The sequence below is a fragment of the Cervus elaphus genome, chromosome 28 (assembly GCF_910594005.1).
Source record: "Cervus elaphus chromosome 28, mCerEla1.1, whole genome shotgun sequence".
Lineage (NCBI taxonomy): Eukaryota > Metazoa > Chordata > Mammalia > Artiodactyla > Cervidae > Cervus > Cervus elaphus.
Window position 1 is genome coordinate 45,202,554 of NC_057842.1, and position 26,647 is coordinate 45,229,200.

Below are 26,647 nucleotides of genomic sequence, written 5' to 3' on the forward strand. Positions count from 1 at the left end.
GACACGATATGAAATGTCCGCACGTGGGCTTGTCTGTAAAGTCAGTGAAAATTGCCTGTCGTTTTCTTTCACAGCACGTTGACAAACTGTTGCGGCACTCTCTGTTCTAGCATCTCAAACCGTTTCACCATCTTAATGTTTGTGAGAGAGTTAAAACTCCAGCGTGTGGAGGAGTGGTCGCATGAAGCGCTTCCTGAAGCTTCTAGACTCATCACTGAGTACTCTTCAGAGTGGCCAGGCTTTCCTTCGGTTTTTATTCCTCTGCTCTGGAGCGGTCCTCACGGCCCTGAGTTCTGAATCTCTCAGGGGCATATATAAGAATCTAGCCGGTGATCTGGTTCATTCCTCTCTTAGAGAATGAAAGAAGATGTTTGAGTTTCTAACTTCTTAAAGCCCTTACTTTTGTACATAAGAGAGCTAGTCCTGTTTCAGCAGTGGAAACATGCTTCTCTGGGAACTCTTCTGTGGAAATGACAACCCTTCCACTGGGGCCCAGAGTTCTCCGCTCTGACCTGCCCAGAAAGCCCGTTGCGGCTGTTGAGTCTCTAGTCTGTGCCCTCCCTTCATTGGCGGTAAGTGTCCACCTTGCTGCTCCTCCTCCTCACTGCTCCTCAGCCACTAGCGTTCAGCTTCTGACAGAGACCTGGGTGAGCGGCTTTCTCCTCGGTGTCTTCCTGCTAGACGCTCATTTGTAGTGTGTCGGATGAAGGCTCTTCTCTAGAATTACTATACAAATTGACCTCAGAAGAAAGAGGTTCTTCCAGCTGTAAATAAGCCACTTGTGACTTCTCAGAACGTCAGCCCTGGTGCCTGGAGGGCTCCCAGGTGGTAGTGAGGGGGCATCTCCACTTAGAAGGGTGGCGTGTGCCCTTTTACCCCCGGGTCTGAAGTGAGGGCAGTCAGAAATCTCTCTCTGTCCTTAATCCAGCAGCTCTGAAGCCCGCCATGTCGTGATCAGACATTTATTTCTGATCTGTCCCTAACCCTGTTCGGAGGGCTCCTGAATGGATCCATTCAGATTTTATCAATACAGTTAACCAGAAACAAGTTTATTTGAGAGAGAAATTCAACACACACTAGACAGCCTTACCCCCACTGTACTGTAGGCAGTGAGGTGCATAAAGGCCTAAGGCCGGCGCTGTGCCCCCGAGAACAGGACAGACACGTGCGAGCAGACTTAAATACTGCCGGGAAAGCTACTGATGACCGTCATTGCCCACCACAGACTCTGGAGGATCAACATTTTACACTGGGAACACACTGGAATAGATGGACAGGAGCACCAGGATTCAGTGACGAGGACAATTTGGCCAGTGAGCGGCTCAGCATTTTCAGTCTTCACTGAAATGCTCGCTGCATTTTAGGGTCCTCAGTCCCAAGATTCAGTCAACAGGGATTGCTTACAGCCTCCTTCCCTCTCTTCTTTCTGGAGAGACCCGCTGGTCATCCTCTTGAGCCTTCCACACCTCAAGTGTCTGCTTCCTGAAGTAAGTGATGGGAGGCCACCCCCAGTGGTCAGAGCAGCGGTGGGGCCCTGGGGCCTCCCGTGCAGGCCTCGCGCCAGTGAAGCTGGTTAGGAGGGGGGAAACTGGGCTAAAAGATCAGAGTGGAGCAAAGGCCTGCTTCACACTGCAGAACTAGCTGTAGGCGAGTGAGGATGGGCTATAGGTTAGGTCATGATCATACTCACATGTGACAGTCTAGAGCGGCCCACAGGTGAGTGGGAATAATGCAGGTCCTGCTAATAAACGTTACTGGACGTGGACATGATATCTTTGTAAATTTGCTAATTTTTAATATTAACAGAAACCTACTTGGTTTATATTTAGTTCCTTAAAATAGGTCTGAACAGCTAAGGTTTTCCCCACTTTACAGCATAATTAATGAGTCCAGAAAACAGAGGGTCAGGGACCAAAATTACAGGCCTAATAAATGATTTCTTCTCAGATGCTGAAGTGTCCTCCTACCTTACAAACTTGAGCTTCTGTCCTTCGCTTTAAAGTTTACAGGACTTGTAGGCCTGCAAGGTCGGTAAGTTTGTTCTCTATCTTTGGAAATAATTTAAAACGTACATCGTCTCTTAAGGTCTTAATATAACTTTTTCCAAAAAGCACCCTAAAGCTGCTAAGGAGGCACCCTGTTTAAGCAGCTCCTGAAAGGAAAGGGAAAAAACAAGAGGACAGATGATCGGTTTTAAATGATCACAGTCTTTTGATGAGAGGTTGTCCTGGTCATGGGAACGTGATTCAAGAGGACTTCAGAGTTGTTGAAGGAACAGGTCTACTCTCTTCTTCGCGCTTCCAGCAGCAGACCTTTTTTTCTTTCTTTCTGTTTAAGTAAGGTAGCTCTGGAAGACCTCCAGAAATATTCTTCCTGTGTTCATTATTCGGGTCTACAGGACTGTGGCTTCCCACACTTGTGTTAGCTTCTCTTTGCTGACAGTGTTGAGGATAAGGTGATTTTGATCATACTGTGTACCCCCTGAAAGAAAGAAAAGGAAAATGATGAAAGGAAATGTGAAGGAGCTGTAGCAAGACAGTTTATCAGAACACCAGGGTAACAAGAGTAAACGGTGTAAAATTACGTGCCTTGAGGAAACCAAACGGGAAGGAAAGCCCAGATCTGCCTCTGAGGACTAAGAGGCTCCACCCTCTGGGGGTGATGTGTTAAAGCCCCATCAGAGGACGTCAGCAGCTCCAAACTGATGTCCCGCCTCCCTGGGCTCCTGTTCCTACTCAAGTCTTAAAAGCTAGTCCATGGTCACTCTAAAGATCTGTGAAACTGGGAGGAACAGGAAAGAAGCTAGAGATGGGAAAGGAGCAAAGATGGTGACAGATATTCAGTGGAGGAATCGTGGATTTGAGATAGCAGTGGAAGAAAGCAGTCGGCCTCAGCAGTGGAATGGTCATCGGGACAAATTCTGCATCAACAATGAACAGTGGTTGTATTAGGTCAGAGGGGAGGTTTGAGTGACACCTGGAAGTATAGTAGGCAGAGCGCATTCCCACTTCTGGGAATCCACAGGCTGTGGTGCATAAAAACCCACAGCATTTAATATGCTGAGTTCCACTGAACTGTAAAACAAACCAACACAGTTTCCATGAGCTCCCTTTCACCAGAGTATTTTCCAAAGGTGCTTACTAGATATTTCAGATTCTTTAGTGTTAAAAATTAGCCTCATGGCCTCTACTTTCAATGGAGAAGTATCATGGACAAAAGAAAGGGTCATTTTTTTTCCCCCCTAGTGTGGCATAAACATCCTTTCAGGTACTTTTCAGCAGAAGCCTCTGTACCAATTGTTATAGCATCTAGGACTCTGTCAGAATTAAAATCTGCTCATCTCAATGCAGGGTGAGTGTGACTGGTATTGAAATCATTACTGCAGCCTTAAGCCAAGAGGAGTCAAACATTCTTACTGTCTTTTAAAACCTCCAAAAGGTCTGAAAAGTTACATAGTAGGTTTTGATAGGGAAGAAAATCATCTCTTGTGTCCCTCTTGTAAGAAACTGATTTATCTTGATAACTGAGCCCCTCTGCACAGCTAGATATAGGACAGAATACAAAGGCAAGATGCCCTGGGCTTTTAATGCTTAAGTTTGCAGTGAGAGAAAGTTACCGCCACCATAAATCCTACGGTCTCCACTGAGGCACACACACTGTACTCCATTGAGATGTCAGGAAGTATTATCTTAAGGTCACAACACACTTTTTCATTCTTCAAGTTTATAGTATCTTAAACATACTTCCTGTGCATATCATAATTCTAGAGTTATGACAACTAGAAAGTTCTCAAAAAATAATTTGATTCATTCTTCTGCCTTTGGGGAGAATTAAAATCATCTCAAACTTTGATGTTTTTAAAGTTAGTATGAATCAGCTTACACTGTTGTGTCTTTGGTCTGAAATAATATATAGATGTCTATCAAAATATCAGGATATGGGTTAAAAGGAATAAATCTTGTAATATTAGTAGGTAACAAATGGTCAACAGCTGTAGCCAAGGAAAGTCAGTCTCCTATGAAGTGCCCTGAAGAGAGATGTATCTCTGTCCTGCCTGCACAGGACGTGGGTTTGTGGGCCTGCTCTGTCTTGTCCACAAGATGGCATCGTTCTCCCACATTCAGAGACATTTAAACCCAGCTGAACAAGATAGCAAGGGACTACTGCCGCTACCGTGCTCGACACGCAGAGAGGTCACAAATAGACCAGAACGGTATCCTTATTCCAAAGGCATTGGACTAATTTGTGTTGCATTTTAGGAAGTGACCTTGAAGCTTTAAAGCGAAGCCCCTAAGGAGAAAGTTCCTGAAGCCCCACAGTCCTTTTCAGAGTCAAGATAGAAGCCAGGTGTCCTTACTCCTGGTCAGCTGCCAGCATAGCAAGTGGGGGGAATCCCATATGCTTGGAGCTTCCAGAGTGTGAGCTCTCTGAAGCCAAGGTACTGTCCTTTCCCACCCCGCCACTTTGGTATCCCCAAAGTGGGCACAGAGCTGGTCACATAGTGGGTAAGTGGGTACCCAACAAGTACATGTTGAAAGAATAAAAGAAATGCTCTTAGAGTCTAGCTCAGAAAGATCACAATGACCTTAACCCTGGACGCAGGAAGCGAATCACACTGTAAGAAGCACTAGCCCATATTTTCCTCCACATCTGTGTTTCTGATTTAGTCACATTTCTTTGGCTTCTCTGGAAGTGTTGAAACTATCTTGTATAGACTGAGGAGCTCCAGTTTCACAAGTTGATTCAAATAAGAATTAAGATAGTGACTCTTAACAGTTTGAACCTCAGGCTGATCATCTATAAAATGGGTATCTTACTTGTGTACATATTGACAAGTCTGTTGTGCCAGCCTACAGTGCATTTTAAAATGTAACCATTCTCCTGCTTGCATTTTATACAAGGTACGATGTTGGGCCCCATCCAGCCTGGAGTCAGACAGGGCTGAGTTTTGCTTTGTCAGTGTAGTGCCCTGCCTCCGTCTCAGTGACCTCGGTTTGCCTCTGAGTCTCTGTGACCTCAGACCCCATTGGGAGGTGACTTGACCACTCTTCCCCGCCACAGATCAGAATCAGCGGCCACCAAAGCCCCTGATGGAAATGTTCAGGCTTATTCTCCATTTTCCATAAGTTATTTTAAAACAGCTAGAAGCTATTTCTTTAATCCTGTATCTTAATTTTTAATGACAGCTTTGGTCTAGAGCCCTGACTCAAGTAAAACTGAGCCAACTTTCTAGCCACAATTTAAAACTGTGTGTGTGGTATTAGTACAGTTCCACTAAATTTACAAACATCGCCACACTGGCTTCCTGATACGGAATAGAAAGTCTCCATTAATAATTTAAAGCAAAATGACCCCATATGACATGAATAAAATGCGCTGTCTTCATTTGCTTGTCAACAGCGACAGGAGTTCACTAAATTCCCATGTCTACATTTGCTAAGTTTTTTTTGCTTTATTTTAAAATGATCATCAGTAGTCCTCCCAGACAGGCAGCATGGGCATTATCCGCAACCCTGTCAGAGATGCAGGGCTCTACCCCAGATCTCCTGAGTCAGGACCTCCGAGGGCGGGGGACCAGCAATCTGTGTTTTAACAGCCCCTCCAGGAGATTCTGATGCAGATAAAGTTGGGAAACCACTCACCTAAATAAGCATATTTGGTCTTCTCCAAGCACCATCAGTTCACTCTGGAGTAACTTCACTGAACAAATGGTCGGTTGAAATCTCTGGCTGTGTTTGTTGTTTAATTCCTTTTCAGTCTTAGATTTTAGGTTACATGCATGTTCATGAGCATCATTTTAACTATACAGACTGAGACCATAGCCTTTTAACTTGTGATCTTTAGTCTGTTGTAATAAATAGTTTAAAGTTGGCCCATGTCCAGATTCCACCTCGGCAATGTGGGTGTGGCCAAACTGACTCACGCCTCTGAACCTCAGTTCTGAGGGGCTGTAAATTGGGGAGGGGAGGGATAACACAGGCCTCTGAGGGCTGCTGCGAAGATCACACGAGATGACGTGTGTACAGTGTTTATTTAGCACTGAGGCTGGCACAGCATAAGGGATCCCTTACTATTAATAGTGCTCCCGATTTCAAAAGGAGAGCTTTTTAGATAACTAAAGACAGACACAACAAGGCAGATAGGGGAAATAATCCTTACCTTTGATATCTAAAACCAGATTTGGCTTAAGCTTGCTGTAGATCCTGCCGTCAGGCTTCATGCTCCAGAACTGACTGTCGGCGTTCTGTTCGAGCGCCAGGCCCAGCTTCGAGCCGGAGGTTACGAGGCTCCCCACGATGGTCAGGCAGCAGTCTTCTGCTATCTGCTCAGTGGAAAGGACAAGGCGTCTTATACATGGAGGGACATACATTCAAGTACCCTTGTAAGCAGTTCCCTGGGTAAGCTGATTTTTAAAGTTACCTTAGTTCCCAGCTTCATTTATACGTATTTCAGCTTTTAGCCATGGTAACTGGGATCAAACAAATATTTATGCCCTTCGTTTCGGATGACATCAGTAATGGAAAGTTCTCAGTTTTTGTCCTTTGTAAGAGACTTAAGCCCTTTGTGAGGTCCTCTGGTTTATTAGTAAGGGGAGCCTCAGAACACTAAAAGTGCCCATCGTTTACTTCCCTCCCCAGAAAGGACTATGATCTGCATCTGGGTCAGTAGCTAAATCCCCTCTGATGTATCTACCCTGCTAAGCCTGAGCCTTCTAGCATATGATTGTATCTCTAATTTTGAAGGCTGCTGTAGCACTGAAGTTGCTAAAAGGGCATTTTATCATTTTAAAGCTTGGAATTCCATTTATTCTCTTGTCTTCCTTCATGAGAAATGTCTAAAATTTTCTTCAAAAGGCATGCTATCCAACTATAAAGTGTATGAGTGTGTTCTAATACAAAAATCTTATGGGTTCTTCTATGAAGTGAATCTACCTTTAACATATAAACAAGGTATGGTAGCCATATTCATATGACATTCACACAAATTGATGTAGAAAATGCTTTTGAAAAGTATACTATTCCATGTTGAGATAAAAGGATTCTGATAATCTAGTACATTTTACTTTTTCTCACTGACTGGACTACTGAATTCAAAGTTGTTAAACAGTATCTGTGAAATGTTCATTAGAAATAACTGCTGGAAGATAACATTTCCTTGAATTAAGGTAATTCACAGAAGTTGGCTTGTTCAGTTCAGTTCAGTCACTCAGTCATGTCTGACTCTGCGACCCCATGGACTGCAGCTCGCCAGGCCTCCCTGTCCATCACCAACTCCCAGAGTTTACTCAATTTTCATTGCATCAGTGATGCCATCCAACCATCTCATCCTCTGTCGTCCCCTTCTCTCGCCTTGAATCTTTCCAAGAATCACCATCTTTTCAAATGAGTCATTTCTTCACATCAGGTGGCCAAAGTACTGGAGTTTCAGCTTCGACATCAGTCCTTCCAATGAACATTCAGGACTGATTTCCTTTAGGATGGACTGGTTGGATCTCCTTGCAGTCCAAGGGACTCTCAAGAGTCTTCTCCAACACCACAGTTCAAAAACACCAATTCTTCGGTGCTCAGCTTTCTTTATAGTCCTACTCACACCCATACATAACTACTGGAAAAACCATAGTTTTGACTAGACGGACCTTTGTTGGCAGAGTAATGTCTCTGCTTTTTAATATGCTGTCTAGGTTCATAACTTTTCTTCCAAGGAGTAAGCATCTTTTAACTTCATGGCTGTAGTCACCATCTGCAGTAATTTTGGAGATGCCACTGTTTCCCCATTTATTTGCCATGAAGTGATGGGACCAGATGCCATGATCTTAGTTTTCTGAATGTTGAGCTTTAAGCCAAATTTTTCACTCTCCTCTTTCACTTTCATCAAGAGGCTCTTTAGTAGTTCTTCACTTTCTGCCAGGAGGGTGGTGTCATCTGCATATCTGAGGTTATTGATATTTCTTCTGGCAATCTTGATTCCAGCTTGTGCTTCATCTAGCCCAACATTTCTCATGATGTACTCTGCATGTAAGTTAAATAAGCAGGGTGACAATATACAGCCTTCATGTACTCCTTTTCCTATTTGGAACCAGTCTGTTGTTCCATGTCCAGTTCTAACTGTTGCTTCTTGACCTACATACAGATTTCTCAAGAGGCAGGTCAGGTGGTCTGGTATTCCCATCTCCTTCAGAATCTTCCACAGTTTATTGTGATCCACATAGTCAGTAAAGCAGAAATGTTTTTCTGGAACTCTCTTGCTTTTTTGATAATCCAATGGATGTTGACAATTTGAGCTCTGGTTCCTCTGCCTTTTCTAAAACCAGCTTGAACATCTGGAAGTTCACAGTTCACATACTGTTAAAGCCTGGCTTGGAGAATTTTGATCATTACTTCACTAACGTGTGAGATGGGTACAATTATACGGTAGTTTAAGCATTCTTTGGCATTGGCTTTCTTTCGGATTGGAATGAAAACTGACCTTTTCCAGTCCTGTGGCCACTGCTGAATTTTCCAAGTTGGCTGGCATATTGAGTGCAGCACTTTCACAGCATCATCTTTTAGGATTTGAAATAACTCAACTGGAATTCCATCACCTCCACTAGCTTTGTTCGTAATGATGCTTCCTCAGGCCCACTTGACTTCACATTCCAGGATATCTGGGTCATGAAGATCTTTTTTGTATAGTTCTTCTGTGTATTCTTGCCACCTCTTCTTCATATCTTCTGCTTCTGTTAGGTCCATACCATTTCTGTCCTTTATTGAGCCCGTCTTTGCGTGAAATGTTCCCTGGCTTTTTCAGTGCCTCTGTATTAGTTATTTCTGTTTCTTTGCTCTTCTCTAAACATCTAAAAGGTATATGTCTGTTTACAGAAAGGATGATTCTCCCTCAAGCACAACAGACCTAGCTAACAAGTTGTCTTCCTTTCACAAAGCTGTATGCCTCCTGCTGACTCATGGGCACCAGTATTAAAAAAAAAAAAATCAGAAGTGAACAGTCAAGCCCATAAAATCAGAGTTAAAAAGAATATCTACAATAGAAGCATGCGTTCTCTCATAAATCTTACTATGCTCAGCGTTTAAACGTGCATTATGGTGGGAGTGATAGGAGGGAAATTACAAGGCATAACAATTAGGAAACAGAGTGTGTTTACACGGGGTGGTATCTCGTCGCTCTTCACCTAGTCTACGGGGTCCTCCAAAATGCAGACCACGAGTGATCTGTGTTGATAGTGATGGGGCTTAGAAGTTTATTTCTGTAACAAGAAGGTGAAGGTAAAATGGGAGAGTAACACAGACACTTCCTTCTTCCATTTCTGTATAAAAGTCAAGTAAGTATAAAGGTTGTTTCTTGGATCAGTGCTAGATTTACTTCCTTTTTAGGTTCCTTGACTGTTTCTATCAGAGCTAAGAAGTATTTTCATGAAAAATGTTCCAACTTATTTCCAAAAGAGCTCTGGAAATTGTGAAGTAGCATCTACTTGAAGAGAGATGCCCTTACAGACCCTTGTCTAACCCCAAATCTCACCCTGCATTTGATGCATCCTTCTTGATAAATCCAAATCTGGTCATCGGCACCAACATCCTCCATGACCTGTATTCTGAGAAGCTTCAGATCCTCTAGGTTTCCATTGGTTGACATGAATAACCCTGTCGCTTTGTTTCGAAGTCTAAAATAAATTCGTTTCTAGAAGATAAGAACCCAAGCGATAGTCACTTACACATTGTATTTTAGAAGCACTGAACAAGCATCAACAGCAGGGGCAGAATCCAGAATGAATAACTGCTGTCTCTGAGAGTTTCAGAGGCTTTAGGATTTTCTCAGTGAAGAGAAATTGACAGAATTTCAGAGTGCCTGGGGCTGGGAGCTGCCTATGGACAAGCCAGGGCTTGGGACATACCATGTTTTGATGTCAGATGTAATAACATTTCTGAAAGCAGTCATAACCTTTTTTGTACCAGAAACATAGCCCAGATTCAGAAATTCTCAGGGGGTGGGGTGGGAGAGAAGCCAATTTCAAACTAAGCTAAAAAGTTAATTATATTTACAAAAAAAATTTCAGAGAAAAGTCTATTCGAAACACCCAGAAGAAGAAAATACCTGAACAAAAGGTCGTAGAGAACCTATTTGGTGACAGCCACTGAATTCATACCAACTAGGTACTTCTGCTGGTGACAGTAGGAACTGTCGGCCCCTGTAATTGCCATATTCGTAAGTAACCCATCTGGAAAACAAAAGGGGATGACTGCAGTAAGTGGCAATGTCCATTTAACAATGAGCTCCAATTATATTTTCAGAATGTTTGGATTTTTAGGCTGAACTTTTATATAATACTTCAAATATACATTGGAGGATTAAAAAAAAAAAAGGAAACTACCTTATTTTCAAAAACAGTTACAGCACCCATTTCTTGACAAATAGCAAACTCAGGGTACATGAGTATTTATGCCCCAAAGTTCCACTCTTGAAGAGAAGTAGGTAGGTTTTTTTTTCCAATAAGGCAATGAGCTAGAGTTGGTCTTTTGGCAGGACAGCCCAGTAATAATAATAATGGACCTTTATTTAAATGGTTAATACTTGTAAGGTTCTTATACATAATAAGTGTTCCATAAGGGTTAGATAAAAATAAATAATAAAATTTTGTTTAAAATGAGAATAATCTTCCTCAGTCCAGAAAACTGCTAAAGACCTAAACCACTGAGGTCTGTTCCACACATGAAGTAGGAGTTCCAGCACAGACCAATATATCCTCTTGGGCTGATATATTATGTATCGAGGAAGAATGTTCTCTATTTTTACTCCCGGAACTCTAAAATGTTATCATTTGAGCCATTTTATCATAAAAACAAAATTTAAACCTGTTGGGAAAGAATGTCACATATAACTATCACCCTAATAACCTATATTTGTTTTTTAAATAGCTATAGTCCGCTCCAATGTTTGATGCCTTCAGACTATACCTATTGTTTTGGTGAGTGAAAGAAAAACACTTTCTTAAAAACATATTATGCTGATAGTCTGTATTCATTTTTATGCCTTAATTTCAGAATTATTCAAAGCTGAGAAAAATCTTCTCATGTTGATCTTTAATCGTTTAGCATATAGCATCTGTTGGTCACTCCTGGCTGAAGGAAAATATCAACCCTTACTCTAAAATTAAACGACTTGGTCTTTCAAAGGGGTAAGCAAAATCAGTGCTCTTTCCTACTTGCTAAAAAAAATACTCAATAGATTTATTATAATGTTCACCTAGGAACTGTAACATTTTTCAAAGTTCTTACCTTAAGTCAACTGAAAATCTGAATGAAGAGATGATGCCCCACACATGGCTTTTCCAAATAGGGAAAGTATACTATTGAGGGAGCATAAATACTAACCCTTACAGAAAATAAAGGGTTATACATCAATTTGGTTAAGGTAACATAGAAAAGAAATATGGTCAAACTTAATTTTTAAAGTCTACTGAATAAACAGGTAACTCACTTACATGCCACCAATCACCTGGACAGAGCGTATGTGCGTATTGAATCCCAGGGATCGGAGATTAACTATTTCTGTATTAAATTCAATCTTTTTTCCTTTGAAGTCTTCTCTTTCAAAAAGAATAATTGTTGGCTCAGAAAATTCCTATTTAGGAACAAAAATAATGTTTTATTACTCCTCCTTGATGTTAACTGGAGCTTATGTGAAAATCATCTTGTTTCAAAGACAAAAGCACAAGATCTGGCCAGGAATTTGACGGCTTGCAAATTCCCTTTCCCAGAAAGTTTGGGTGTTTATATGCTCCAAAGCTAAAAAGAGGAAGAATGGAGGGCAGAAAGTTTTTCCCTTGCATAGAAAGGCAGGTAAATATGAAGTGTTATAAAATGGGGAAAACAGCCCAGGCATAAAGAAATAGGTGTATACACCTGAACTGTCAATTCTAATGGAATTTATTTTCAACTTGGCTGTTCTCTATTGAGATTAGGGGGCGCTAGAAAGCCAAGGAGATATAAATGGTGAGGAGTTGGGGGCGATGGTGATCTTTGGGGTTGAGTGGCAACTTGGGCTGATGAAGGAGCCTTCCACTTATATGCATTTTCACATGTCTTTTGGTGGTGGTGGTTTTTTAACTGTCAATGAGACAGTGATTCTGTATACTGCCAAACTTCCCTGTAGGAATAATTGTTAGGAAGAGGGAGAAAACAGGATGGGCACCCCATGTTCAGATGATCACTTAAAGAGGATGGCAGCACAGAGGTCCACTGATTTTCAGGAAAGTTGGCTGTTTATGCTTGTTTTTCAAATCACAGACCTTTATGACCCTAGACTAAGCTCCAATGATGATAATCCTAAAATCATAAAATGATACATCAAAAATTCTCCAACTTGCTTAAAAGTTTTGTGGCAAGGGTGTGGTATCTAACTGCTTTGTTTATGTACTCTGCCTTGATGTGTGGAAAGACCAATAAACAGATCAGTGTGCAGAGGTGGTCTGTATGGTCTTGAAATTATGTAAAACATAGAAGGAAAACTGTAGTAGTATTACTTTGTACTTTCACTGCACTTTGGTCTGAGATGGCATGCCGAAACATACCAAGCACTCTAATTTAGTGACAACAGCCTAATGATTTTGATTATGTCACAGTTAAAACATATGTTCTGAATAGGCATAAAATGTACATTTCTTCATAATCAAAACTTAAAAGAATATCAGTGCCAAAAGTTATGTGAGCATATATGTACTAAGTTCTGGCTGAAGGAAAACATTTGAAAGCTTTACATCTGAAGTGGGTTTGTTTTTATTATTTTTAACAATATCTGTAGGTAGCTCTTAGAACTCCAGGCAGGTTAAATATCCAATTTTTAGGTTTTTTGTTATTTGTATGTTAATGAATCTTACCACATTATCCCATATTCCATTGCTACTATTTTCACATCTCAAGAAAGGTCAACATTTTTGTTATGTGAAAGGGCAGGAGCGGATGAGAAAAAGCCAACTCACACATATGTTCTTTCTACCTTTAACACTAAAATCACCAACTACACATTGCAAGCTTTTTATCAGCTACCAAATACTGTTTCCCAAACTGTCAGTCCCCAGACCTTTAACATCTGAACATTATCTTATAGTTTTGTTCTACTGAATATTGCTTTGTGTCAAAATTAAAGATTTCTGGTCAAAGAGGAGCACTATAGTCTGGATTAGCACATACATGATAAACTGGGGAAAGTAATTTGATTACAAATCTCTAAAACAACAGAATAAATAGATTTTACAACTATAAGGAATTTCTGCAAGTCAATAATGACAGAAAACTAAAGAGCTGGGCAAAGGATATAAGCAGAAACCCAAGTGACTAGTAACTAAGATTCTTTCAAAGTGACCAAAGTTAGAATGTCAGACTACTCAGTAATGGCAATGACACCGGAAATAGGAACCCACACGCACTGCCAGCCACAAAGTAAAGTGGTGGAATTGGGCAATACTTAGTGAAAGTGCATACTCATGCACATGAAATCCAGTAAATCCCCCTTTAATCTGTATTCCCCAAGGACTCCCTCCCAGGGTGATCCATTATGCTGTATGTACATCTGGTTATTGACCCACATATTGTATGTACATATTACATCATGTACACACATGAGACTCTAACTAAGATGTACATACAGCATAATACATGACTCTTAAAAATTTTTAAGTAATGTTTATAACACAATGAGAACTATAGCATAATATTGTATATAAAATAAAAGCCTTTACACATATTTTTATGCAAAATACATTTTATAAGAATATCCAAACTGTACCCCAAACACATTAGAGTGGGTGCCTATAGAGGTAAAGGCAGAGAAATAGGGGTCAGGTATGAAATGGGAAAACGCGACAGAGGGCCTTGAGCTGGCTCATTAGAATGCAGCAGGACTGACCCAACACTGCCCCTCACGTCTGACGAAACAGCAAGTGAAGCCAATTTACATTTTAAAGATCTGCAAAGAGACCAGGGAGGAAAGTTCCACATGGAGTTATTTTTTTCTGCCTCCAAATTGTCCATGAGGAAGTCTACCTGCTGGTGCCCTCGCTCTGACTCAGCTTTGTGACCATACCTCTCTGTTAGCACTGTATTCACCCTGAGGTACTTACAACATCTATAAAACGAAGAGACTTGAAGGTTGCTCCAGGTTGGCATCCCATTGCAGACAGCGAAGGATAGTGGCCTTCCTCCAACACGTACTGATTACCAGAGAAATTTTCTCCGTCATATGCAACCCAGCTACAAAGGAAAAACCACACACATGTACAGTGTATAATCTGAGTCTGCCTGGTCTAGAAGTCTGAGTTTTAGAGGTAACCTGCCATTCAATAAACACAATGCTTCTTATGGCTAACAGTGTTCTCTCTCCAAAAATATCTGGGTATATTTACTGCATTTCATCTTGTAGCAAATTAATAATCATAATAACTTTGCCTTTGGGAAATAAATTTGTTTTTCTCCATGAAATGATTCATGCTTTCACCTTTCCACCTTCCAGCGCTCCTTGCTCCTCTCATGGTGCCACCATTCTACTACAGGCCAAGGTGGTTTTGTCAAGCCCTTGAAGCTTCTCATACACTAATCCTCAGTGTATGATTAAAGGCATTACTAACACTACTACTATTACTATTATTTGATTTAATTCTTCATCACCTTTTGCATAGATTGCTCTAAAGGCTTCCTGATCCCTTCTCCTGGCTTGGACTCCTTGCCTGGCCCGTCTTGTGTATCCTGTGGTGTCCGTCTAAGCTCACATGCTGAGGGGAGTCGTCATCTAAGTCCACCCTCCCTGTCCAAAGTCACTTCCCCTTCCCCAAATACAGAGACCACCCAGCTAGTGAGGGCAGTGTGCCCCCCATCAGCCCTCCAGTCCAGCCATGCACTTGCCTAACATTCAGAATGCCTACCCTCCTCCTACCCACCTGTAAACAAATCTACCTTGGGATGAGCCTTAAGGATGACCTAGAATCCCTTGACAGATGACAGGAGAGACCTACAGTGCAGAGAACCTGATCTCAATCCCATTGCACAAGGAGGGGATGATGTTCAACTTCTCCCGCCCACCCTGACTGATGCCTGTGCCCGCTGACGTCCAGCACCCAGTCTAAAGTATACTTCAGTACTCACACCGTCTGGTACTATTTGGTGGTTGTATAGTGCCAAGCACCTACAGGTGTATTTACGTGCTGGTGTGAATCCTGTTTCCCACACTGATGGGGCTCTTCCAGTCCGCTGTTTTGCTTACCTGCCTCCTAAAACTCTACAAGACTTGGTAGAGAATGAATCATCAATTTGACTTATTGTTTCTCCAAAACATTGACTGCGACCTTGAAAGTGTGGTTCCGAAAACAAGTGAATCTTTGAAAAAAGTAAACAGAAACAAGTAAACTTATATTCCTAAATATATTCATTGAGCCTTTGAAATGATGACCAAACATGACCTGTTAACTTTTGTTACAGTAAGCTGGTGTGAATTTTATAAATCCTTTAATTTTCTGTATCTGTATTAATGATTAGAAGTACTTTGGCTGCACCATTCATGACTGTTTAATTCAGAGTCATCAAAGGACAGTCCAACAATAGAGGCAGCTTTCTACAGAACATCCTATCCTGTCCTAACAAGCTGTGAGGCATTTTAAAGCTTTATTGTGGCCAAAAGTAATTGTTTACAGGTCTAACATTTATAAGAAACTATATCTTGGAAACATGTAGTGCAGTTTTCTTCCCTCAGTGGAAGTCACCTGCTGACTTGTTAGACTCTTGGGTATGCCAATAAAGGAGGCTACAGTGCTGTTTGTGCCTCTGTAATTATGGCTGTCTGAACACTTACATTAAAAAGTCTTAAATAACAAATTTAACACTTCAGTTGATGTAGAGAGTCAGCACGCAAAAGGCTTAAGTGAGAGACCATGTCAAAGAAGCCATATAAAATGTCTAATGCAGACACAGCAAATATGAAAATATATTTTATTGTTTACCACAATAACTACATGCTATTGTTTGGAATACTGATCCCAGTATATTAATATAAATAATCCACTGTAATGATATAAAGTTTAACTTTACATATAAGAACATTTTATAAGAAGTATTTAGACATGGGTCAGTGTTATCAATCAAGCCTTGCGTGATCAGTTGCTCAGTCATGTCTGACTCTCTCTGACCCTATGGACTGTAGCCCATCTGGCTTCTCTGTCCATGGGATTTTCCAGGCAAGAATATTGGAGTGGGTGTCATTTCCTCCTCCAAGAGATCTTTCCGACCCAGGGATCAAGCCCATTTCCCTGCACCTCCTGCATTGGCAGGCAGATTCTTTACCACTGAGCCACTTGGGAAGCCCCTAATTGAGCCTTACTGTAAACTTCGGCTTTGAGGCATAAAAATGGGTAAAACTAACAGAATTTCCCTAAATGTATTATTCAGCTTTTCAATGGACGGTTTCTAATTATGAAAAATAGAGACTTTGTTAAGTTACCTGATTTCGCCTCCTTGGGCCAGTGAAAGAATCCTAAGAATTTTTAAAGGGAAGAGAAAAGGAAATGAGTAGGGTAGACATCTTGAAAGTTTTTTCTCTAGACCATTAACAATTACCATTAAAAATAATCTCAGGATAGTTTCTATAATAAAATGTTTCGTGAACCAGAAGCACATATTAAGGGAATCCAAAATTCAGGCAAATGTTCTCATAGAAAAATATAACTCCTTACCAAACATATGGGTTGAACAGAGGAGATCTTACAGTTTTTGCCTCCCCAGTCCTCGAAGCTGGTATAGAAACCTTTATCCAGTATATACTGTTCTCCTGTGAAGTCAGGATTTTCATAGGCTACCCATCTAAAGAAACAAAAACACTGACTCATTACAGTTCATAGTTTACATTTGTAATAAATCACATATTTGGGTAAATATGTATCATAGAGCAACTTTCATTTGTTTTACTAATTAGTAATCTTAACTTTTCTTGCTCTCCATTAATCTTTCAGGAGCAGATAATTTGTAGGACAAATCAAAGTGGCAAGAAAAAGAATATCTTTGCATGAACCTTTTGATATTCTCTCTTACCAAATCCTATTCCCTGAGAAAGCTCCAATGAGGATATTTCTCTGTGTTTCTGATTCTAAGGAGACAATTTGGACTTTCAAGAAATACCTGTAAAAACTCTTCTAATAAACAACTAAGGATTCTTTAATGTTGATAACAAAAAGTTATCTTTCCAGAAAGATATTACAGAAGTTATGTCTCTCTTACACAACAAATCACACTGCAGGTGGAGGGGGGTGGGGAAGCAGACAGAAAAAAAAAATGCTTTAAAAATCATAAAATAGCTAAATAATGAAAATTTTGTTTCAATCAGGATTTCCAACATAACACAACTACATAATAAGCAAAACCGAACAAACTCTCGGGAATACTAAGAACAAATCTCCTGGAATGTTTTCACATTTTTTATCTTTTAAGTCTTTTAAGTGATCCACACTCAGAGAGGAAAGTCAACAAAACCATCTTACTGTTTCCTATCCAAAGATAAAGTCTTTGAAGGGGAAGAGAGTTTTTCAATTCTGTTACATTCAAGAGATACTCAGTGTTTCCTCCTCAGTAAATTCTCTGCCCTGCACTGGTCCTCTCACAGTTTAAAGGAATAATACCTTTATGCCTATGTATATGCTCAGAACTTTCCAAAACGCTTTTTACATCTGTTATCACATTTATTCTTCTATAAGAGAAAACAAGCTTGACTCCACATTGAATCTGATCCTTTAGCTCTAACCTTTGTGCTCTGTTGCCTGTGCTTACTCATGCTGGTGCGGCACCTCCGTAAAGGAATGTTGCTTATACGCTGAAATATGCATCATAATCCATTCTCAAGACTCTGACCTTTAAAGGTGTAACACTTTCCCATTCATATAGAGATAAATAGGTCTAGAACAGAAAATTATAATTGTCTTGTGGAGGCTTATAGGAACACTGTGACTGGACCCACATGGATAGCTGCCAAGAACAAAGGATTGCAGTACCAAGACATTTGCAACAATCCGCCACACCCCCTTCCCTTTGAGAGTAAATGAAGCCCGAATTCTAACTTGGGTGATGGTTCTTTGGGACAAAGATGGCCTACCATCTTCTAGGTCTGCTGGCTTTCTAAATAAAGGAGCTATTCCTTGCCCTAACACCTTGTCTGTCAATTAACTGGCCTGTTGTGTAGCGAGCAGTGTGAGCTTGGACTCAGTAACAGGGAGGAACTGTTCTTCACATGTTACAGAAAGGAAAACCTAAAGACAGAAAAAAATTTATTCATTTAAGAGGTCATTTACCATGTGTGCTGGGTACTAGGAATGCAAGGTGAAAAAGACAAGATTCTTGCCCTCAAACGTTCAGAGATGGGTAAGAAGTATCACATGGAACTAGTTGTTGTTTGTTCTGAGTGGGATGTGACCCGTCCAAGGTGACACAATCAGTCAGTGGCCAAGGATGAATGAACCCTTTGTCCGAGTCTCCTGCGGCTCACCAGGTCTCATTTCTTGACCTGAACTGCCACCTACCCTGTAAAGTATCTTTTCATTTACCATTCTACTTAAAACAGCCCACATGCTTCACAATTAGAACAGATTATAACTTATCTAAAGGGCTTGACTTAAAAACTCAAGTACAGTTATTACTTGGAAATAAACAGTCATCAAAGAGAACACTGCAAAAACCTCAAGTGATAATTAGTTATGACAGCTCACATCTGGACTCACTTCTGGCCATCTGAATGGAGAAACTGCTGTAAGCACCAGTCACAGTCTACTTCAGAAAACACTGCTCTCCCACTTCAGAAGCTCATTAAGCAATTTTAAAATTCTATTCTCCAACACTATGAGATGAAGAATTAGGAGGCTGGTTCTAAATATGGTCATGACATTAACTATCAGGTAACTTTAAAGAGATCCCCTAACCTTTGTACAAGTCTGTATTTTCATTTTTAAGTAAGGGCACTGACCAAGATCCCAGTGCTGACAGGGTAAGGCAGAATAGCTCATGGGTGCCCGAGTGTGTGGCCTCTGTTCACACAGCCGTTGGCTTAGTCATGAAGAGAAACAACAGAGGGATGGCAGAACACTGCAACTGGGGAGGAATTCCCACAGAGCAAGAAAATCTACTTTACAAAAGCCAGGACTTAAAGAAAAATCAAAGAGGTTAAGACATATCACAAAGAAATTCTCCTGACAAGGCTCTGGGTCCATAGCAAGTTAGAGAGGCACAGAAGGTTAGAGGGTCAAGAGGCTTAAAGTCCTTTTTGCTTGACTGTTTGACTTTAAGGTTTGGAAGGAAAACAGCCAGTGAGGAGGGACAGACAGAAAACTCAAGACAGCAAGCTTTGAAAGACACTTCAGCCAGTGCTTCTGTTGGTGTTTGTTTAACAAGTGTGGGTACTGTACTTCCCTATAAAACTAAAATACATTACTTGTAGGAAAATACCCAGTCCCAGTTCGATGCATGAGACAGGGTGCTCGGGGCTGGTGCACCGGGATGACCCAGAGGGATGGGATGGGAAGGGAGAGGGGAGCGGGGTTCAGGATGGGGGACACATGTACACCTGTGGCAGATCCATGTCAATGTATGGCAAAACCACTACAATATTGTAATTAGCCTCCAATTAAAATAAATTTATTAAAAAAAAGAAAACACCCAACACTGAAGTAAGCCTATCTAACTCACTGAAGTTGAAACAGGAAACCCATTTATTAAAATGTCACTTGAATTGACAGTAGTGTTGTTTTCCTTCCAAGATGCGGCCCCAGATGAATCACCCATGAATATGGGGGTAAAAAATTCAAAATTCATTTCTGAGATGCTCTGGTATATCTATCATCTAGAGTCTATTTATAACTTATACCTGAAACTCTTAGGAAGAAAACTCCTTCCTGTCCTTGTTTAAGCATATTCTGAACATATGAATCAACACTTCTCTGTCTACAAGATTGGAAGAGGTGGAGGGCGGGCAAGAATAAGTACGAACAGATCTCAGCCTGCTGGGATCACTGCTCAGAATTTAAGAGCAGCAGTGCAAACCTGCCCTTCTGTTGCGTCAAAACAACAACACTTGTTGAAAAAAATCTGGACTCCAGAAATATTTCATTTCGCTCTTCGTTTTTAAAAATCAGCCCAGTTTTCACCAGGTAAGCAAGAGGATAGCATAGAACTAGGAGGTGATGAGCGGGGATGTGTAAAGGCAACTCTTCTAAAGTTTCAACAAGAAATGAAATGTAGTTCCTAAAACCTCTTCTGCTGGATTCACGGGTACCCTTGCTGAAGGCTGTTCTCGGTTTGAGTTATTAATAATGAGTTTACCACCCAGGGAATTTATTACGCATGTGGCACTGGCACATCTCAACCTTCCTATCCTGCAGGGCTCAACTCCAGTGCTACCTCCTCCGAAGTCTTCCCTGTGTCCAAGCTGGAAATTCATTCCTCTCGGCTGTAGGTCCCCACAGCACTTAATCTTTCCATCTTTTGTAGCAGTAATTATGTTTTATATAAACACTATAACTTCTTTGAGGATACAATGCTTTGCACATAATAGACCTCAATAAATATTTGTCTAATGATCAACTGAGTGAAATATGAGGAAGCAGCTGGCCTTGGCAAATTGAAGCACTTCTACAACCCAGAATGTAAAAGGAAGTGGCTGTGTGTGTGTGTGTGCATGCACACGCACGCCTCCTTTCAACTTCCCCCAACAACAAAACCCAACTGCTACCAACCAACCGAAAAGAAAAAGCCTAAGCCAGGAAATGTAACTAGAAATGACTAAAAATAGAAGCATATAAAAGCAACATTTTATAAAGGAAACAGATTTTAAGTAAACAAGGGCTGGATAAAAGAGACCGACTCCAGGCACAGTAGTTTTACCTGTGCTAATAGCATAATCTACATACATGCCTGATGGGAATCCACCCAGCATCCTTTTGCTTCCTCTGCTAGGGTGTATGACTGGGCTCTGACTAATGGACCCAACACACCTGGTGAGTATCAAAATGTTCAACCGTTTCCCCATACTGTCATTGTATATTCTCCCTCTAAATAGTTTACTTTGAAGGCAGTCAAAAATACTATATAGCCACAGCAATATTTCAGATGACTTCTGAATAACATACCTTTGTCTATGGAAGATTCTAATACGTTAGGGTTCCAGAACAGGACTTAGGAGAAGGCATTTCCTGCTAAGAATGGAAGCCCCAGAAGTCACTGTGTCATTCTGCCAAGACGGTGCCACAAACAAGAACCAACACAAGAATTTAATGATGTTACTAACATTAAAAGCATATTACATTGTAGATGCATCTAAAATATCCAGGGCGTCTGTGGAAAGTCTCTTGAAATACAATAGAGTTGAGGTTAGAGTGATTCATATAGCCTATGTTACTCAGGCCATAAGAACCTAATACTTTCAGCAGAACCAATGTCAATTTCATATGACCATTTAAGAATACTCTCATAACAAATTATAACTGACATCAGCCTGGACCATAAAAATAATCATACAGCTCACTTTAACAGACATCTGTTCCTGCCAATCCAGTATCTGCCTCCACTCTTATCTGATGTTCCTGGGGAACCCCTCAGCCCAATCATATATAACTAGCCCCCATTGGACTGACCCTACATCTCAGCTCCAGAGCTGTGCATGTATCATAGGCATGGCCTTCTCCTTGGCTACAGTAATTGGTTCAGATATGTCCATATGACCTAAGTGTACAGAATCAAAGTCAAACCTGGAACCTCTGTGGGAAAGAGAAGCTTTCCACTGGAAGCAGAGTCAAGAACAGAAACCAGATGCTGCTGCCACAGGTCCCAGAGAGAAAGTGTGATTTGATGTTGCTGTTTAGTCACTGACTTGTGTCCGACTATTTATGACTCCATCGACTGGAGCCCGCCAGGCTCCTCTGCCCATAGGATTTTCCAGGCAAGAACACTGGCGTGAGTTGCCATTTCCTACTCCAGGGGAATCTTCCCAAACCAAGGATCAAAGCTGTATCCCTTGTGTCTCCTGCACTGGCAGGCAGATTTTTTATCCTGCTAAACCACCAGGGTAGAACAAATCTGACTCCATATTTAATCCATTTCTTCTACCTTAGCCTTTGTGTTCTCTATTGCTTTTGCTACAAGTTAATCACTAAAGGGATGCTGCCATAGCTTAAACATAATGGTCCACTTCTGGGAACTCTGCCTCCCACACCCAAGTGTTAACCTAGAATACTTTTTGTTTAGCTCACAGGAAATGTCCTGACCAGGCCCACCTGGCTGCAGGAAAGTAAAAGTCAACACATCCCTTGGGGAGTCTGGCCAGAACCAGGGAACAATTGCAACAATTTATTGTCCTTTTTATTTTACCAGTTCACTTCCCTTTCTGTGTTCTATAAAAGAAACTAGCATCCAAACCCCAGCAAGATGGCTCTTTTAGACACCAGTCTGCCATCTTCTCAGTCCGCTGGCTTTCCAAAAAAGTCACTATTTTGGCCGTAATACCTCGTCTCTAGATTTACTGGCCTGTAGTATGGCGAGCAGTATGACCTTGGACTTGGTAACAAAACGACCTGCCTAAAGTGAAGCCAGCATAGCAAAGGCCCAGTCAAGAGATGGAGATCAGGTTCTCACACAGTGTCTAAACTCCTGCACCATCAGGGCTTTTCAGTTATGCATGCCAGCATATTACATTTTTATCACTTATGCCATTTTAGTTTGACCTGTAGCCACTTGCATCCCAAGGAGTCTTGACTAGTAGTCAACTTTCAATAAAAACTTACTTCAGCATTAGTAAAGCACTCAGTAGCAAATTCCAGGTACACTGAAACAATTATTTTTATGTTAAAATAATAGCCCAGAAATGAACCCACCTATATGGTTAATTTATAACAGAGGAGGCAATCATATATTAACCCAAAGGGGAAAAGACTCTTCAGTAAATCATGCTGGGAAAATTCAACAGCTACATGGAAAAGAATCAAATTGGACTACTTTCTCACACCATATAAAAAATAAACCCAAAATGGATTAAAGACTTACATTTAAGATCTGAAACCATAAAACTCCTAGAGGAAACATAGACAGTATGTTCTTTGACATGTCTTAGCAATATATTTTGGGATATGTCTCCTCAGGCAAGGGAAACGAGAGCAAAAATAAACAAAATGGACTACATCAAACTAAAAAGCTTTTTGCACATCAAAGGGAACCACCAACCAATCGAAAAGGCACCTGCTGAATAGGAGAAAATATTTGCAAACAACATATCTGATAAAGGGTTAATATCCAAAATAACAAAGGACTCATACAACTCAACACCAAAAAAGCAAAACATCTGATTAAAATACAGGCAGAGGACCTAAACACACATTTTTCCAAAAGGACCAACAGACAGCCGATGGGCACCTGAAAATATACCCAACACAACTAATCATCAGGAAAGTGCAAATCAAAGTCACCTCAAGATACTGCCTCACACCTGTCAGAATGGCTACTGTCAAAAAGGCAACAAATAACAAGTGTTGGTGAGGATGTAGAGAAAAGGGAACCCTTGTGCACTGTTGGTAGGAATATAAATGAGTGCAGTAACTATGGAAAACAACATGGGTTCCTCAAAAAGTTAAAAATAGAACTACACAGTGCAGCAATTCCATTTCTGGGTATTCTTCCAAAGAAAACAAAAACACCAAGTCAAAAAGATACGAGGACCCCTATATTCACTGCAGCGTTCCATATCCAAGACACAGAAGCAACCTATATATGTAACATAGATAGATGTAGTGTGTATACACAGACACACACAATGGAATATTACTCCACCATAAAAAAAGAATGAAATCTTGCTCTTTGCACAACGTGGGAGGACCGAGAGGGTATTATGCTAGGTGAAATAGAGAAAGACAAATACCACATATTTATATGTGGAATCTAAGAACAAAAGGAACAAACACAACAAAACAGAAAATGGTCATAGATACAGACAACAGGTGGTTGCCAGAGTGGAGGGGGGCGGGAGGATGAGTGAAATAGGTGAGGGAAATTAAGAGGTACAAACTTGCAGTTACAAAATAAGTGAGTCATGGGAATGAAATGTACAACATCAGGAATGTTATCAATAATTATGTAATATCTTGGTATGTGACAGAAGGTAACTAGATTTATTGTGATCATTTTGAAATGCACAGATATATTAAAGCACTATGTTATGTACCACAAACTAACATACCGTTGTAAGTCAATTATACTTCAAAAACAACAAACAAACTCACAGAACAAGAGATCAGATTTGGACTTATCATGGTGATCATTTTGAAATGCACAGAAATATTAAAGCACTATGTTGTGTACCACGAACTAACATATTGTTGTAAGTCAATTATACTTCAAAAACAACAAACAAATTCACAGAACAAGATATCAGATTTGTGGTTACAGAGATGGGAAGTGGGGGGAGTTGGATGAAGATGGTCAAAAAGTATAAACTTCCAGTTATTAGATAAATAAATACTGGGGATATAATGTAGAGTATGATTAATATAATTAATTCTGCTCTATGTTATATACAAAAATTAAGAGAGTAAATTCTAAGAGTTCTCCTCACAAGGAAAACATTTTTTCTTCTTCTATTTTGTATCTATGAGATGATGTTCACTGAACTTATGTTGGCATCATTTCAGGATGAATATGTCATTACATTGCACACCTTAAACTTATAGAGTGCTGTATTATCAACTATATCTTAATATAACTGGAAGAAAAAATAATAGGAAATATAATACAGCAGGTGTAGGACCATAAGAAAATCAAATGGGACTTTGTCCCGACCTCAGGTTTCTAATGTTAAATCACTATTATTATTTGTGTCCGATCTTAAGAAATTCATGAGTTCTTTTCATGAAGAATGACAAGGGAAGTGAATCTGTAGATTTCATAATGCAACTCAAAAGTCTGCTCCAATGTTATATTACATATAAAAGATACTATATGAGAAAGGTTTTAAAAAGCAGTTATAAAAATACTGTAGCAGTATTAAATGGCTAATTTAATGTTTCACTTTTGAGATATGTACTTATTGAGTGTCTACTCTGGGTCAAAGACTCCATTACTTTAACACAAACCAAAGTGAAGCTCACTATTAAAATCCCCAATGGGTTATTTCACTTACACTCCACTCAGTACATTAATAGACTGTGTCTTCACTCCATATCCAGTCTCCTTTAAATTAGCAACAATTCCTAATACATCAATACTGGAACCTTTGGATCCAAAGTTTTTTTCACTGTACATTATCATGTGAGCATTTGAAAAATCCTGTTGAGAAAAAAAAAAAATTCAAAAGTCAAAGGCTAGCCAATTATTATTCAAAAGTGCCCAAGTATTACTCATTAGCTTTTCTGTAACTTACACCTAATATAGGTCGTAAAGACTGAAGTTCTCCACTGTAGCCTCCCCAGTCATTCCAGTCCTTGTATTCTCCTTCCTCAAGCAAATACTGATGACCTGTAAAGTCAGGCTTCTCATAAGCCACCCAACTACAACAGAAAGAACATGAAAGAGTAGAAATTTTCAGTACTGTTAAAATATCAGTGTCACTGACGAATGTAAATAGCTATAAAGCTAGACATGGACCCATGCATTATGACTATTGGAATTCTTCCCTAGCATTTAAGAGATTAGGAGAACGGCCTCCCTAGTGGCTCAGATGGTAAAGAATCTGCCTGTGATGCAAGAGGCCTGGGTTCAATCCCTGGGTCGGGAAGATTCCCTGGAGAAGGGAATGGCAACCCACTCCAGTATTTTTTTTTCTTTTTTTTTTTTCCACTCCAGTATTATTGCCTGGAGAATTCCATGGACAGAGGGCCACAGTCCATGGAGTCGCAAAGAGTCAGTCACAACTGAGCAACTTTCACTTCACTTCACCAATAAATTAACCTAAGAAGTATATACCAGTGTTGCTTAAAGGAATATAGGGAGGTCAGCGTGTATGTGTACATGTTTGTCTAAGTGTGTTTAATAACTGACTCAAAAGAACTTTAGCAAATAAAACTGGATGAACTTTCTTCCAATAATAATTAATATAGTGTATATTTTGGGCTATTTACAAGCCATTTTCAAGTGTAGACTTTAAAGAAAATATGTAAGCTCTATAAAGTGCAAAATATGGTCGTAAAAAATAGAAAGCAAACTAACAGTTCAATTGTTTGGAGCATAATATCAAAAAACAAGATTGTAGATTTGATCAATCTAGATGGCCCTATTTATCAGCCTTGCCCAGCTGACTGATCCCAAACCAGCCCATCAAATCCAGGTCACAACTAGCTGAAGAAAACATGTTTATTCACTCCACCCTGCAATTTGGAATGCTATCTTTGCAGGGGAGATAGCATGTTTTTTATGTTATTAAAGGGAATAAAAAGCAATCCTTACAGGTCATGCCTGTCTACTCACATGCCTCGTAGAACTTTCATAGATCCCACTGATATAAATGACAAATGTTCATCTCCAGTGGCTTCTTCTGTTTCACCTCCTTCCGTAATAAACCTACCCATCTCTGTTTCCAGCTCCATACATTTTCCTTCAAAGAAAGGCTTTTCATAAATAACTACCTATAACAGAAATGAGATATGCCAGTAAGTTGT

The 26,647-nt window shown here is 40.3% G+C and overlaps 1 protein-coding gene across 2 annotated transcripts in view; it reads right to left on the reverse strand.

The window, feature by feature from the left end:
* Positions 1-1,028: 1,028 nt before the first annotated feature.
* Positions 1,029-26,647, reverse strand: part of CRYBG1 (crystallin beta-gamma domain containing 1) — a 224,494-nt gene continuing 198,875 nt past the window's right edge. For both annotated transcript variants that reach the window (XM_043889786.1, XM_043889787.1), the window contains 12 exons: positions 26,457-26,614; positions 25,414-25,540; positions 25,174-25,319; positions 16,709-16,835; positions 16,477-16,509; positions 15,247-15,359; positions 14,111-14,240; positions 11,474-11,613; positions 10,087-10,210; positions 9,514-9,672; positions 6,160-6,322; positions 1,029-2,481 (listed from right to left, as the gene is read on the reverse strand). In XM_043889786.1, the coding sequence (XP_043745721.1) occupies positions 2,393-2,481; positions 6,160-6,322; positions 9,514-9,672; positions 10,087-10,210; positions 11,474-11,613; positions 14,111-14,240; positions 15,247-15,359; positions 16,477-16,509; positions 16,709-16,835; positions 25,174-25,319; positions 25,414-25,540; positions 26,457-26,614 (1,509 nt within the window). In that variant the 3' untranslated portion in view covers positions 1,029-2,392. The remainder of the gene's footprint in view (positions 2,482-6,159; positions 6,323-9,513; positions 9,673-10,086; positions 10,211-11,473; positions 11,614-14,110; positions 14,241-15,246; positions 15,360-16,476; positions 16,510-16,708; positions 16,836-25,173; positions 25,320-25,413; positions 25,541-26,456; positions 26,615-26,647) is intronic.